The sequence below is a fragment of the Cynocephalus volans genome, chromosome 1 (genome assembly GCF_027409185.1).
Source record: "Cynocephalus volans isolate mCynVol1 chromosome 1, mCynVol1.pri, whole genome shotgun sequence".
Classification (NCBI taxonomy): Eukaryota; Metazoa; Chordata; class Mammalia; order Dermoptera; family Cynocephalidae; genus Cynocephalus; species Cynocephalus volans.
The window spans coordinates 11,433,098-11,449,219 of NC_084460.1; the positions used below are offsets into that span (position 1 = coordinate 11,433,098).

The following is a 16,122-nucleotide window of genomic DNA, read 5'->3' on the forward strand; positions in this document are numbered from 1 at the left end:
TAGTCCAAATTTGTGTTGCTGTAGCAAAATACCTGAGACTGGGTGATTTACAAAGGAAGCATTTTTTTGGCTCATGATTCTGGGGAGCTGCATCTGGCATGGGCCTCGGACTGCTTCCACTCATGGCAGAAAGTGGCAGAGCAGGTGTGCAAACAGATCCCATGGCGAGAAAGAAAGCAAGAGAGAGAGAGAGGGGAGGGGCTAGGGTCCTTTGAACAACCAGCTCTCCTTGAAACTCATCCATTCCTGAGAGAGTTCACCACCCCCAAAGGAGAGCCTTGATCTATTAATGAGGGATCCGCCCAATGACCCAAACACCTCCCAACACTGCCACATTGGGGATCAGATTTCAGCAGGAGCTTTGGGGCATCAAACATATCCAAACAACATCAAGGCCTGTGATCAAAATTCAATAAATATCATCTGTCGTCATCATCACCATCATTATCTTTGCCATCACCACGATCACTATAATCCTCACATCAACAAGTCATCATCACCATCATCATAAGGTTTATCTGATGGAGTTAGTAGTGATTTCTAGTCAAGACAGATAGTCTGAACTTATACATTTAACTATCTCAGCATGGTTTACAAGACCCTCCCCAAACTGAACTTTTTCTATCCCTCCAGCCTCACCTGTCTCTGCATCCTCACTGCCAATCTACACTCCAGCAACAGTGAATAATTTGTAGTTTTCAGTACAAACCATGCAAATTTATGACACCATGCTTTTATTTATGCTGCTCCTTTGCCAATTCTTTCCTGACTCCTTTGCTTGACTAATGCACAATCATCTCTTAGATGTAGTGCAAGTGTCAGCGTCTCCAGATAATCTTCCCTCACTCTCTGAAACCTGGGTTAGATGTCCCTCCTCTGTGCTCATGTGTGATCCAGTGAATAGCTCTATGTTTAGATTTAATATTGAATGCTCTGCTTACATACTTAGCAGACTTGATGGTGCCCCATCAGATCCACGTGAATGCTCTTTACTGTCGTGTGCCTATCCAACAGCTCTTATGTGCTGTGCTGCCAATGGATCACCTCTGTAACCTTCAAAGAACTCTTTTGAGCTACTGGAACCACTTCACCAGGATGCATTGAGAGTGGGAAATGTCTAGGAGTTTGCATTCTCTGGGTGGTCAATAGCCAATGACTGATTGATACAGTAGTGTGAAAGCCCAGCTGCTTTGCCTGAAGATGAGACAAGTTCTGTGCAGGATCAGGCTGAGGCTGGGGTGTCACCTGGCATCAAACCCCACCTTGGCTTCCTCCCCTTTCTTGCCCTGCCTTCTCCGCTACTTTATTGGTCTCCCATTGCATATGGGTTCTCATCTGAGGGTCTGCTTTTGGGCAACCCAACCATGACCCAGGAGGCCTTTGCCTTGGATTGGTTCATACCACTTGAGGGCTGATTGCCCTTTCACACTGAATGTCATCTTTCAGTGTATGGATGGAATGGCTGCAGGCAGGTAGGGAATTCTCTGTTCTCAGTGCCTGGAATCCACTGAGAGTGCAGGCTGTGTGCGTACGGTTGGGGGCTTTACATCCTGCAACACCAGATTTGGATGAATGTTGACCCTGTGTATTAGTTTGTTTTCTGTTGCTTATAACAGAATATCTGAAACTAGGTAATTTGTAAAGAAATAAAATTTATTTCCTACAGTTTTGGAGGCTGGGAGTCCAAGGTCCAGGAGGTATATCTGGTCAGTACCTTCTTCTTCAAGGGGGCTCTCCACAGGGTCCCATGGTGACTAGGGCATCACCTGGCAAGAATGGCAAAAGCTCTTTAATGTATTCATTTGCTCTCCTTATAAAGCCACCAGTCCACACCCATAGCAACCCATCAAACCATCAACTCATTACTCTGTGAATGGATTAATCCATTCATGAGGGCACAGTCCTCACAATTCAGTCACCTCTCAAAGGCCAATTTCCAACTCATGAACTTTTGGGAGACACGTTTGACCCATAGCCCCTTGTAAATAGGGTATGTCTCTTATTCTTTCCAAAGCTCAGTTTACTCATCTGTAAAATGGAAATTCTGAAGGCCAAACCACTTTATGTGGGTTACTGGGAAGGTGAAATGAGCTAGTGCAAGCACTGAGCCCAGGCCAGGCCCATCAAAAGAGCTCATTCATTCATTCATTCATTCATTCCAGAAACATTCCAGAAACAGTGCCAGACACTGTTCTAGGACTGGGGATACAGAAGCAAATAAAACTGTCCCAGGCTCATTCAAGCAGCAGCTAGGAGGCCAGTGTGCCTAGAGCAGAGGCAGGAAGGGAGAGAGTAGCAGGTGAAGTTAGAGTGGCTACATTAGTTCTTAAACTCAAAATCAAGAGATTTTATCTAAAAGTTAGATTTGCAGCTTCTCTTTGAAAATCAGAAGCTCTGGCTGTACTGAGCATACATTCTCTTGCAACAATCGGCTAGGGCAGAGCACAGGTTGCCCACCTTGGACAAGCCTCTGCTGTTTAGCAAGCCACGGACCTGACCTCATCCACTTTTCTCATTCCCACACCCTGCTGGCCCCTGTGGGCAGTTGAGGCCATGGCGCCAGGCAGTGGCCTCTGACAGCAGCATGGACACAAAACTTTTCATCTCTCAGTGCCTGCTCCCTTGACTGCCATTCTTTTCTTTTCCTCAACTTCAAAATAGACAAAGAATCCAGTCCTCTCCTCCTGTCCTCATACAAGCCAAGTGAAAACTTCTGCTGGGGAATGCTTTGAAAAGGAAGAAAACCCATACAGATATAGGAGGAATTGTCACTCCTGATTCTGTAAGCAGGGCTCTTACTAGGGAAAGAATGAATGGATTCAAACCAAGAAAGCATCTACATGCCTGCAATGATAGTCCACAAGTGTGTGCATGCATGGATGGGAGGAGGGTCCCTGGGGAAACTGGGAAACATTTCTGCTCCTCCCCTATACTTGACAGCTGGGATTCAGAGGATGGCGTGAGAGGGATTTTATTTACTTTTTCAAAAATGAGCTCTTTAGTGAAACGGAAAGCTTTGTCTCAGTCACTATTTTGCAGCATAAAAAATAGATATATGGACCACCTCATGACCATTAGGATGGCTAGAAAAAATAGATAAATTGGACTATATCAAAATTTAAAACTTCTGTGCATCAAAAGACACAATCAATGAAAAGGCAAACCACAGAATGGGAGCAAATATTTGCAAAATATATATCTGGTAAGGGGTTAATATTTAGAACATATAAAGATCTCCTACAACTCAACAACCAAAAAAACAAACAACCTGATTTAAAAATTGGCAAAAGACTTGAGTAGATATTTTGCCAAAGAACATATATAAATAGTCAATAAGCACATAAAGAGATGCTTCACATCATTAATCAAATGCGAACTGAAACCACAATGAGATGCTGCCTCATACCCATTAAGAAGACTACTATTAAAAATTAGAAAATAGCAGGTGTTGGTGAGGATGCAGAGAAACTGGAACCCTTGTGAACTGTTGGTAGGAATATAAAGTGGTGCAGCCACTGTGGAAAACAGCACCACGGTCTTCCAAAAATTAGAAATAGAATCAGATGTGATCCAGCAATTTCACATCTGAGTGTACACCCAAAAGAACTGAAATCAGGGACTCAACAAATGCTGCTTTATTTATAATATTCATAAGGTGGAAGCAGCCCAAGTACCCATAGACAGATAAAAGGATAAGCAAAATGTGGTATATACATATAATAGAACATTATTCAGCCTTAAAAAGAAAAGAAAATTTGACACATGCTACAACATGGATGAACTTGAAGATATTGTGCTAAGTGAAATAAGCCAGTCACAACATAACAAATACTATGTGATTCTACTTGTATGAGGTACTTAGTATCGTCAAATCCACAGAGATGGAAAGTAGAATGGTGGTTGTCAGGGGCTGGGAGAGGGGGAAATGGGAAGTTAGTGTTTAAGGGGGACAGAGTTTCAGTTTGGAAAGATGAAAAAGTTCTGGAGAAGGGTGGTAGTAATTGGTTGCACAGTGTGAATGCACTTAAAACCACTGAACTGTACGTTTTAAAATTATTAAAATGGTAAATTTTATGTTATGTATATTTTAGCACAATAAAAGTGTTTTAATAATTTTTAAAATTCAAAATAATACATATAAGGAGAGATATACAATATATTTGCATATATACTGTATATGTGGAGAGGGACTGAAATAGAAAGAGAGAAACACACAGAGAGGCTTTTTTGATGGCCCAGCCTCTTCTCTTCCCCCAATCAGGTTTGCTGTCCTCTGTTTTATTTGAGGAAGAAAGCAAGAAAAAGGCTTGCTTAAGAATGGAAATGTCCACAAACCCCAGAAAGCAGTTCAGCCTAGGACCCCAAGAAAGGGTGGTTCAGGGAACCTCCGTGGGGGCTCAGGCCTGTCCAGCCATACTGGGATGCCCTCCCCTGGCCAGCCCCCCTCCCCCAGCATTTCTGGGGGTCACACATCCACATGAGACACAATGTGCAGGGTGCCACGTCCGTGTTCCAGTGCCTTCTACTGTTGACTTCCTACTTGTGTTTTTATTTTTCCTGTGTCCCGATGCTTCACACTTACTTGTATTTTACCATTATCTCATTGTGTGTGGTCTTCCTGTGAGTCTTGGTAAGCCCTCGAGGTGGTGAGGAAGCAGTAAGGGGCTCGGTGTCTTCGGGGACACAGCACCGAGGTGAGCACCTGCTCATGCCTCTCTCCTCGCCCTTGCACTCTTGCAGCCCCTGCCACCTCCCTTTTCCTTCCCGTCCTCCCTGAGCTTTCTGCTGGTGAACGGGGATGGCTGCATCCCCTCCCATTTGCTGCTCTTCTCTGCTCTGCTCTGAACCAGAGACCAGCCTCTAGGCGCCGTTCGGAAGGCAGCAATGGGGGAGGGGAGGGAGGGCATTTCTTCCCTGCTCCCTCCTGGCAGCCAGGCTCTGGCAGCTCCCTGGCACTCTATGATTATGCATCTGCCAGGAAGCCCCTTCCCCACACTCATGAGGCTGCAACAACTCCATCCCCTCCCCTTGCATATTCAGGCCAAAGGGAGGTAACAGCTCCCCACTGTTGCTAGGCTCTGGGTGTCTCAGTAATCTTTGTTAGGTTCCCCTAACCCTGACTGCACCACTGCATATAAGCCCTATGTTAAATTCTCTTCAGTTAGAGAAGAGTTCTCTCTGGTCAAACCCTTTTGAGTTAGCTTCTGTTTCCTGCCTGGACTCTGACATATACATCAGGCCTCTCTGTTGTTCGGGACTTGGCCCCCCTCAAGAGGTCCTAGCAGCATCCTATGGCAATAGAATAGGGAACACTCGAGGATTCCCTCCCAGTGTAGTCCCCTGGACAAGCTGCAGCAGAAACACCTGGTGCTGATTAGAAATGCAGGTTTCTGGTCCCCACCCCAGCCTGCCAAGTAGCTCCTCTGAAGGTGGTTCTGGACGCCCTTGTTTTTTGTGCCTTTCCTGGTAACACTGTTACACACCAAAGTACACAGTGATATGGTAACATGTGATTCTTTGCTAATGCATTAGGTAGAAGAGTCAATATCAGGTCTCATTACACCTGTTTTTGAAGCAGTGATGAATATAAGTGATAGATCAAGTTCTTTGCAGGCAGCACTGGTAATGTGATATGAAAGATCGGTGATTGCTACTGGGGACATATTCCCAGATCTTGCCAGTGCTACTGTGGTTAATTGTCTGCATTCACAGTGGAAGGAAATGCTGAATTCCGATTAGAGGTTAGTGAAAACAAACATGTGATTTGTTCTCATCCAAGTGAACAAACTCCTGAATTATTCCTAAGGACTCCTTGGTAGGTCGGGGTTCTTATGGACCCCAGGTGAAGAGCTTCCATCTTAAGGAGACTTCCATAGAAGGGGATTTGTGGCCTGGCAGATGTTAGAGGAGTGGACATTCCCCAAATAGACCACAGGTGCTATGCAGTGTGGTGGTCGGGAGCATGGACTTAGGAGGTAGGTCACCTGGGTTCAAATCCTGCCTCTGCCACTTACAAGCTGTGTGGCCTGAGCCAAGTCACTGAACTTCCCTGTGCTGGATGAAGACTGGTGACACCTCCTGCAGGTTTAAGGGTAAATGAGTAAGTGTATACTTGACTGACAGTGGATGCCGTATAGGACCCACATCAGCCTCGGCCAGCTGCATAAACCTTGTTCCCAGACCCTTCCTGCAGAAGAGACGGATGGGAAGTGGCAATTCCCACCTGAGAAACTGACAACCAAAAGAAAGAAATGACTTCCTCAAGGGCCCAGGAGCCAATATCGCAGGAGGGGACACTGTGCAAAAGACACCTGGATTACCCCAGAAGATGGAGAGAGAAGAGAGATCGAGAAGGAACAGAACATGGTGGGGGGGGACTGGAAGATTCTTCTGCTGAAATATTTCTCCAGAGATGGCCAATCTCTTATTCCCAAGGCTCCAAAACAATTACTCCAATGTGGTGACCTCCAAGAATACTGAATGGCCATGGGCACATCAGGGCATCTTGAAACTCTTTTAAAGTAAAATAATTATAGGATTTATGCTAATGGAGCAGGTACATTAACATATACTCATTTTCTTTCAAATTTGAGACCCTGCAAGGTTAACCTTTCAGTTGGCAATGGCTCCCAAAGACTTTCACAATGCCAACTGACAAAACTGCCATGGGGTGGGACTCAGGAAAGAGTCCCCAGACTTGAGGAAGATAGTTGTTTCTGCAGGTAGCCCATCTTCATTTCAAATTGTGTCTCATACCCTCCACAGTCTTCCATAACTCACTTACCTCTTGTTTTAGTATGGACTGTCCCAGAAGCAGACCTTAAAACAAGGATTCGAATGCCAGAGGTTATTTGGGCGGTGGAGAGAATTGCAGGCAGTAGGGAGTGCGATGGGGAGGGAAGACTGCTCATCAAAGGTGCGTGACCATGCCTGCGACATTCTGGGTGCTCGGAGCTTAGTGTGGCTGGGGAAGTCTGGGAGGCAACATAGCATACCCCACGCAGCGGGCAAGGGAGCTGGGTCTCCACACGACCCCTCCCACCAGTCACTGGTTGAGGGTTCACGCAGGTGTTAATTTCCCAGCATTTCTTGACTGCATTGTGTAGTTAAAAGAAGTCTTCAAATAAAATGAGGCGATTCTGACATCTGGAAGTCAGCGGATGTCTCTAAATTAATAAGGCCTGAGGAATATGGTGGGCCAGGGGTGGGGGGCACCACAGCCTTCGCTAAATTCCTCTTTTCTGCGCCACCCCCTCCCCAACCCGCTTGTTCAGAACCCTAGTCCAGGCTGTGGGGCTAAGCATTTCTCTCTCTAGTGGCTAGAATCACTGAGTGTTTCCAGAAGAACTCGAGAGTGGACACATGGTCAGTTTCGCCACAGGCTCGTGGAGCCATTAAATACAGAGCCTTTTGGAGGGCGGGGGATGACTTTAGAAGAAATAACTTTTTTTCTCCAAGCCTAATTATATGTGATCACGTGAAACGATGAAAAAGACAGAAGGAAAAGGAAGATCTTTTTTTTTTACTATTATTCAAACCATATTCCCTGGGAGATTTAGAACAATTTCCACCAAGGCCAGAGATCTATAGATCTTCCCTAGGAATTGCTTTTCCAGAACTACCTTCCCTGAATTAAAGACAGGGAGACAGGAGTGCAGATGATGTAGTAAAAAGAAATTGTCTGTGAAAACCACTGACTGTAGATGCCACATAAAACAGCAGGGTTAGAGTCACACTGTTCAAATACATTTCCCCTCATAATTCAGAAGCCCTGTGTATATCAGCATTTCAGCTAGAGCCTGTTCACTGCCATTAAGTCACAGGCCATGAGGATCTCCTGTTACCCTGGCGTTTTTCAGTTTAATCACTGTAGCCAAAGTTCTCTAATTTCATTAGTCCCAACTGAAATTGCCTGATGAGGTAATATTTATCTTTCAAAATCCTGGGTTAGTGGCCAGTTCTTTCCCTCGCTGACCTCATTCACTACCCCTGCCCAGCAGAATATCTTCTGTGCCCCAGATCAGTTAGGGGGGCACGTGGCTGCAAGTACAGAAACCCTGACTGACACAGTAAGGAATCCCTTTTCTCACATAAGTACAGGGAGGTGGTTTCAGGCGTTAGTGCAGAAGGTGAGCGGTGTCCTCGGGGCTCTGCCATCCTTAGCATGGTGGTGTTTATCCTCGTGTTTGTTGTCTCATGGTCATACGATGGCTGCTGCCATTCCAGACATCACATCTAAGTTCAAGGCATGAAGAAAGGGTGACTTTCGTTGGATCTGTGTCTTATTCTCATGGGCCAAAACCGTGTCAAATGGCCATATCTAGTTCTAGGGAGCTAGAAAAGCTGAACATATTGTCACTCAGAACACCATTGGAGTTGTGTTTGCAACATAAAAGGGTGACTGGCTAATGGATGGGCTACCAACAGTGTCTGCCACATTATAAAACTCTATCCTGGGGTCTTCCTGCTGAGTTAAGGTGAGCCACTTAACTTGGGTACTTCCAACTGGAACTCAAGTCATTCTCCTTTGTCCCAGGATAGTAACTTACTAAGTCGTAGACTCTTCCCACCAAGCACTGCATGGTTTCAAGTCGGCACTGCACACATTATTCTTGAATAAATACATAAGTCACTCTTCAAATCCTAAGGCATGATGGCCTCAGAATAGAGTTTCCTTTGGTGGCCTCTGGATAGTGTATGCTTTCCACATATAAATATTATTTCAGCTGAGAGAAGAGAATGTGGTCCTGGTGACCCCTGGAAGATCTACTTTGTCATCTTGTCTCTCTGGAACTTTTTAAGTCTGTTTTCTTGGAAGTTACTCATTATTGGTGTTTTTATTACAACTCTTTTTATTATCTTGGCTGTATCTGTTATCTGTGCATCAAAGGACAAATCAGCATATTGCCACAATAATGCTGTATAACAAATGGCCTCTTGACCTCGGTGATGTACACTGATAAACCGTTACTTGGCTCAAGGGTCTTTGGGGTTCATCTGACCTATCAAACTTGGGCTGGGCCGGGCCATTCTCAGCTGTTCTCCCCCAGGTCTGGGGGTTTGCTCCTTGTCGGTCGATCTCTGACAGCCTCAGCTGGAGTGACTCGGCTCTGCTCCACACGTGCCCTCCAGCTGGTTAGCTTGGGTGTGTCCTGCTGCAACAGCGACTGTGCATGAGGTGCCTCGCTGTGCCTAAGCTCCTTTGCTCATTTGTGTCCATGTGCTTCTCTCAACATCCTCAGAAGCTAACCACAGAGCATGCTATAACTAGTCTCATGTTGAAGGCTAAGTGAGGTAAGAAGAGTCACAGTCTCACACAGCTTGGATGTGTCAAGTGCAGGACTGATGCAAGATCCTTCACCCTACCCTGGCTTCCTCGAAGGCTCCATGCCGCATCTCTTCCAGCAGCTGCTTATGCCCCATTGATACTTGGGCATTTACCTTGCTGGATACCAGAGGTGACCTCAGCCGCTCCATGATCACCACCCTCCTTGGAATCCCTTCGCTGCATATAAACGGAGCCTCATTCTGTGCAAGTGCACTCTTGGGTGGGGTGGATATGAGCATATGAAGGGCACAGCTGCTGCCCTTCAAGAGGAGTGAGGCCAGACATGGGAGCATAAGACACGGCTCATGGTCTAGCCACACATGATCAACACCAAAGCACAGACTCCCCCACCGAGGGCTCTGATAAGTTCCCAGGGAAGAGACCCCCTGTGGTCATGAGACCCAAGTCAAAGCTCCAGAATAACCCCTCTCTGTTCTCTGACCCCCTCCCTTGGCATTTCTAGAACATGCCCCCCTCCACACTCACTTGTTCTGGTTGCCATAGCAAAGCCGTGGGGTTGGATTCCAGGGTGCATTAGAGCACCTTTGGGCATTTCTGAGAGTTTAAATCTGTCTTGTATTTTGTAGCGCACCTTCTAAAAATAATAATAATAATAATAAAGAACATCAATGGCTCTTACAGGCAGCCCCAAAAAGTGTACAGCAGGGTTTCTAAAAATGTCCCTCCCTTTGTACAGTTGTAGGAGACAGTATCAGTGGGTGAGCTGAAGGTCCAAAAAACTGGCCATGGGGTGGTGAATCAAAATGACTCTGTATGAGGAGACAGCTGAGCTCCATAGGAAGGCTTGGAGAGAATCCTAGGGTCAAATCTAAGCCCTGCCATGTGCGAGCCATGTGTCTTTGGACAAGTCACTACACTCTCTGAGTTGTCGGGGAGATGGGACCAGTAACTCCCTGTCTCCAATGGAAGATGGAAAAATTAAGTGAGATAGTCCTTGTGAAGTACCTAGAGTGTGCCTGGAATTCCCAGCTCAACAAACAGTGTCAGATAATATTATTATCATTATTATTATCACCATCACCATCATTATCATCAATGATATTGTTATATCCTTTGGAAATATAGGTGTGGTCAAATTAATCTTAAAATGCCTTACTCTTTTAAAAATATTTGCACCAGTCGTACTGATAGTACTGTCAATGTCACACTTCCAGTAGGCTTTCTGCATCTTAAGGTTTCACTTTGTACCTTTGTTTTGGTCCTTTGTTGTTTGCTTATGCTGTTTTGCCTGTTTTTCCAGGAGTAACTTGTTTTCCAGTGGGTAACATGGGAGAGAGTTAGAACAGAGCTTTTTGTAACCTAAGTGGCAGACCTACCCTTAGATGCCAGCAGGGGCTCTGCAGCTGGCAAGGAGCCCCATCGCCTCTCTGGGTGCCCAAAGGTACTTTGTCACAGGGCATGTGATTGACAGCAGGCGTCCCCACCTCACACTGCATTCTGCACAGAAACTGACGTGGCTTTCAATAGCCATCACCCTCAAAAGCACTGAGAGCTCGGCAGATCTATTCATTTCACATCCCAATCCAAGTTGGGATGTTGATATTACAATGTATTAGATGGAGTTTCTTGCCTTGAAACAGGATCGATACTTAATATTGAAATGTATTCGTGGTTAGATGGTTTATGGACTCCTAAGCAACGCTGGCTGTTTCAGTGAGTTTAATATACCAGCTATGGACAGCTCATTTAGATCTTGGTTAATCCACAGATGCATGACCTGTCTTCCAATTACTGAATTTGGGTGTTCTTTCAAAGATAACATTAAAACCCGTATATGAGTGGATCAGCAAGTCATAAAGCAAAAGAGAGTTTGAGTCCATTGAAATTTGGGAACGTGTTTTTTGATTTATCCACAAGGCTGTAAAATACAGCATTGATTATTTTTACATGGACATTAAAAAAACCCACAGTCAAATAATTTTGTGCAGATTATGAATAGATCAATCAATAAAAAGTTATTTTTGATGTTTCTCTGCATGTCAGGCATCCAAGGCTCTTCAGAGATTAAGTATAAAAGAGTCCTCACCTCTAAAATCTCCCACCACCTACAAAAATCACACAAGAAACACAAATTCAGAATGGAAAATACTGATAAGGCTTGTGAGATACAGATAGAGTCACACCAACTCTACCTTTTTTTTTTTTTTTTTTTTTGAGGGAGAAACATGGCTATTATTTTGACTGATGGCCTTACAAACTCTAATATGCAAATATACTTACATAAGTGTGTGTGTAGACACACATGTACACAGATAATTTAACAAAAAAGAGATTGTAATACTATTTTATAACATTTTTCATTTAGCAATGTATTATGAATGCCTTTTCTTGTCAATGAGTATGGATTTACATATTTCATTAAATGACAAATCATAATTTATGCAACCCATCCGTTATTGTATATTTTGTTAAGTTTTAACAGTATTTCATTACATGACAAATCATAATTTATGAAACCATCCCCTATGGATATTTTGTTAGGTTTCGATAACTTATGATAGCAATTTTGGAATGAATATCACTGGTGCATATGTCTTTGTACATTTGTCTGATATTTCCATGGAATCAAGTATTAAGGTGCATGTTAGAATCTTACAATCAGGTGGAAGAGACTAAACCCATACATGTGAAAAGAAAATAAGCTTACACAAGGGGGAATGGGGTGGCTAAATTAGTGCGGCTGCCAAGAGTCAAAGGCAAGAGAGATCATTTCATGCTTGGATTGCTACAGAAGGCTTCGTGAAGGACAGTTACATGTGACAGAAACTCAAATCAGCTTAAGAGTAAAGGACATATTATTGGCTCATAAATTTAAAAAGTCCACTTTGTTTTCAGACTGAGCTGAATCCAGGATTCACATGGTGTCATTGGCACCTGTGTGCATGTGTGCGTGTGCACGTGCATGTGTGTGTACATGCACGTGTGTGTGTGTGTTTCTGCCCTATCCCTTGGTTTGGCTTCTTACTGTGTGAACAGCATTCTCAAGCAAGCTCTCTGTATGTGGTAGCTGCTTCTAGCCACTCCAGACTCAGGAGTATTTATAGCTCATAAGAAGAGAGCCCCTTTTCCCTAGTCTCTCTATGAATCCCTGCTTGGCCCCTTACAGACCTTTTTCCCACCCTCTACTGTGTGACAGGGAGTGGGCTGTTCTGGTAGCTAGCCTGGCTCATGTTCCTGTGCCCTGTGATGATCAGGAGGGGATGTGTGACTGAAGGACCCATTCTGTGGAGCAGTTCTCAAAAGAAAAAGATGCTGGGAGGTCAGTCAATGAAAGAGATGTCACTGCTGAGGGTGCTAAAACTAGAAGCTCTCCCATTAGATGCTTTGGGCTGCAAGTAACAGGGAAACTCCAAATCAAACTGGCCTCAACAATGCTTATGGTATGTTATAAAGTCTAAGAGGCAGAGTGGGCTCTAGTGCCACATGATCAGTGGCTCAGTGATGTCATTAAGGGCTCAGGTGCTTTCTGACTCAGGGTCAACTTTATCTCAAGTCAGATTTCCTTCAGTATGGTTGCCAGTGGCAATTAGAGCTCCAGCTTCTTTGTCCTCAGCCAGCAACAGATAGTGGAAATGCTCCCTTTGGCAAGGATTATAAAGCCTTTCCTGCTATCTGAATGGGCCAGCCCAGGTCATGTGCCCACCTCCGAACCAATAGCCATCATTAGAGAGTACCCCTCCCTGATTGGCCAGTTGTTTCTACTCCTGAAGAAAAGGGTGGGTCACCTTTTGCATGGGGCATAGTGGATGGATATTTGGATAAAATTGGGGTCCCCTTAGGAAGGAGTGGTGGGTGGATGCTGGGTGGTCAGCCAACACTGGAATCCAAATAAGATTTCACTAGTTAGAGGGGAAACGTAGGGCTGGGTAAGAGAGAGATGAAGTTTCTTGCCAGAAGGTAGAATTCCAGGGGATTTCCTGGTCATAGCTGACCAAGATGTGGAAGCAGGTTTGCACAAGTTGTCCTGCAGGGACCAGGGGAATAAACCAGTTCAGCTAGAAGTGCTCATTTATTTATTCCTTTATCCCACATATCTTTATTGATGACCTACTATGTACCAGGCCCCATGCTGAGTGCTGGGGGTATGGCAATAATCCCATAAGGAAACATTCATATCCTAGAGGACTTCTAGTGGGGAAGACAGGTGACAAATTAATTTAATATGTAACATATTTTAAAAAAAAGAAAAAGCCAGATAAGTGGGATAGAGAGAAATGGGAGGGAGGATAGTTAGGTTGGCATTTGAGCAGGGACCGGAAGGGCATGATGGAGTGAGCCAAGAGGATATGTGGGGGGAGAGGTGTTCTGGGCAGAAGGAACAGCACGAGCAAAGACCCTGAGGCAAGCATCCCTGGCATGTTTGGGGAACTAGGAGGTGGACAAGAGGAGAATGGCAGACCATGAGGTCAGAGAGGAAGCCAGGGCCAGGTCACGTGGGATCTCGCGAGCATTGCAAAGACCTTGTGCTTACTCTGAGTAAGATGTGCAATTCATGATGACAGAGGACACTGCTGAAGCAGAAGGTGGCCAGACCCTCACCCTCTGCTGTGCCTAACTCTAACTCTTTCTCCTCTTCTCTCTTCCAGGCCATGTACATGTTCTACGCTCTGGCCATCGTGTGTGATGACTTCTTCGTCCCCTCCTTGGAAAAGATCTGCGAGGTATGTGCCTCGTATGCTCAGAGTGTCTGAGCCGGGGTCAGGACAGGGCCTGTACCCTGGTACTGTCCCAGCCTCCTCGCTGAGGTCTTGGGTTGCCCTGGCACACCAGGTGGGGCAGGAAGGCCAGGCATGAGCATGCCTGGGAGCAGTGGACAATGTTAGCCCCCAAACTCTGTCTGCTTAGCACTTCCTGACACCGATCCGTCATTGGACTTGAACCCACACAACCAGCTTTCCCCGCCCCGTTTGGCCGTAACCGATGGTGCTGTGTTCTGCTTCCTCATTTTCTTCTCCTCTTTTAACCCTGCTCTTCCTTTCTCCCTGCCACTTCCTACACCTTTCTCTCCATCATTTCCTTCTGCTTCCAGAACCCTCCTTTGGCGATGCATGAAGTCCTCACAGGGTGAGACACCTCCAGCCACATACCTCCGCCACATTTGCTCTCTCTACGTACCCAAGGGCTGTAAGCCAAGGCCCAGAGGGCACTGGATGAAAGAACTGGGCACAGAGATCGGGAAAGGGCGCCTGTTAGAAATCATTGCAGTGAACGCCAGACTGAACAGCAAGTTAAATCCCTTTCATCAAAAAATAGTTAGCAGATCTAGAACTCTTTTATTCTGTTCCCTCTTTCATCTCTTTGTCTGTTTTGAAATGTAGTTTCCTTCATCTGGAAGCTTTCCCTTTTATTATTTTTCTAAATTCAGAATCCCGGTTTTCAGAGGGATCTCTCCCAGACATACCTCCCGTCTGGAAGTCCAGCTTCTTTAAGCCAGTAGTTCTCAAACTTTGTTGCCTTCTACTTGTCTTCTCCCTCCTCCCAGGATCTGAGGCAGTAGATCTTGGGGGGCTGGGGGAAGGGGATCAGAACTTGCACTTCTAATAAGGTTTCAGATGATTCTGTAGCTTCTTGGTCCAGAAACCACACTCTGAGGACCACAAACTTAAGCAGTTTTTTCTACATCCTGGAAGTTTTTTAGTTTTTCGTACTTTAAATAAAAATCATTCCAACATAACCCTAGAAAGGCCACAGGAGTGGGTCCCTCTAGGCAGTGGCAGTAGGATAAGGAAGGTGAGGTGGTATCAGCTGAGAGGCACAGTGGCCAGGTGTGGGAGCCCTCTGTCCAAGCCACTCCCCCGGGAGGAGGGTCCCCTTATGCCCAAGGGAGGAGGTGTTCAGCGTTTGAAATCGGGGTCATTTGTGATCCCTGACATACCACCATGTGGTGACTTATTCTTCGTGCAAAGCAAAACGACTCTCTGTTTTTCTCAGGCAACTTTTTTTGTTAATAGCAAAGTTATTATGCTCTAGAAATGGAAGTACCATGTCAGCTCATGTTCTACTCAATTGAGGAAACATTCATGCCCTTGTTGGAAGAAGCAATCAAAGAGCCAGAAAATGGCAAGAAAAGAGAGCAGGGATGAGTTTTTTGACAAAGAGTTTAAAAGGGGAGAGAAAGAAAAGATAATGTTTAATGGGGGGAAATGTCATTTTTACTGGGTCTCTGAGATGCCAGAAACTGGCTCCGTTGCGAAGGGGGTGGCGTGAATGTGCCCCTTGGTCTCTTCAGTCATCTCGACAGCTCTGCCAGATGACTGCTATTATCTCCCCTTGAGGGACAAACAAGGAAACTGGGGCTCAGAGAAGTTGAGCACCTTGCCCCAGGTCACACAGCTAGTTAGGGGCAGAGTCACGATCTGAACACAAGTCAGCCTGAGCCCGAGTCATCAAGCTTGTCACCACTACACTATGCAGAGACAAACTTGGTCTCGGCCATGGTTTTGTTAGAACTGGCTCCACCTCCAGGACCCATGGCCACAGGGAGGGCTGGACGCAGGAGAGGGACCACCTTTCCCCAGCTCTTCCTGCTGCCACCCTGCGTCTGGTCTTACGAGCAAGATCAACCTAACAAGAGAGGGTGCCCCGCGCCTGTCTCCTGCAGACACAGACGGGCTCCACACGCCTTAAACAACCTTAATTGCTGAGGAAACATGTCTGTGAAGGGTGGGTGGGATAAGGACAGAGTTTACATGTTTAGAGACCAGACGTGTTTACATCCTCTAAGAGACTGGGATCAATTCTCCCTGGAGTCGCACTTTCTCACAAGATAAGAG

At 45.5% G+C, this 16,122-nt stretch overlaps 1 protein-coding gene across 2 annotated transcripts in view; it reads left to right on the forward strand.

Annotated features, from left to right (window-relative positions):
• Positions 1-16,122, forward strand: part of SLC24A3 (solute carrier family 24 member 3) — a 515,190-nt gene that overhangs the window by 368,075 nt on the left and 130,993 nt on the right. For both annotated transcript variants that reach the window (XM_063088283.1, XM_063088282.1), the window contains one exon: positions 13,936-14,010. In XM_063088283.1, coding sequence (XP_062944353.1) covers positions 13,936-14,010 — 75 coding nt within the window. The remainder of the gene's footprint in view (positions 1-13,935; positions 14,011-16,122) is intronic.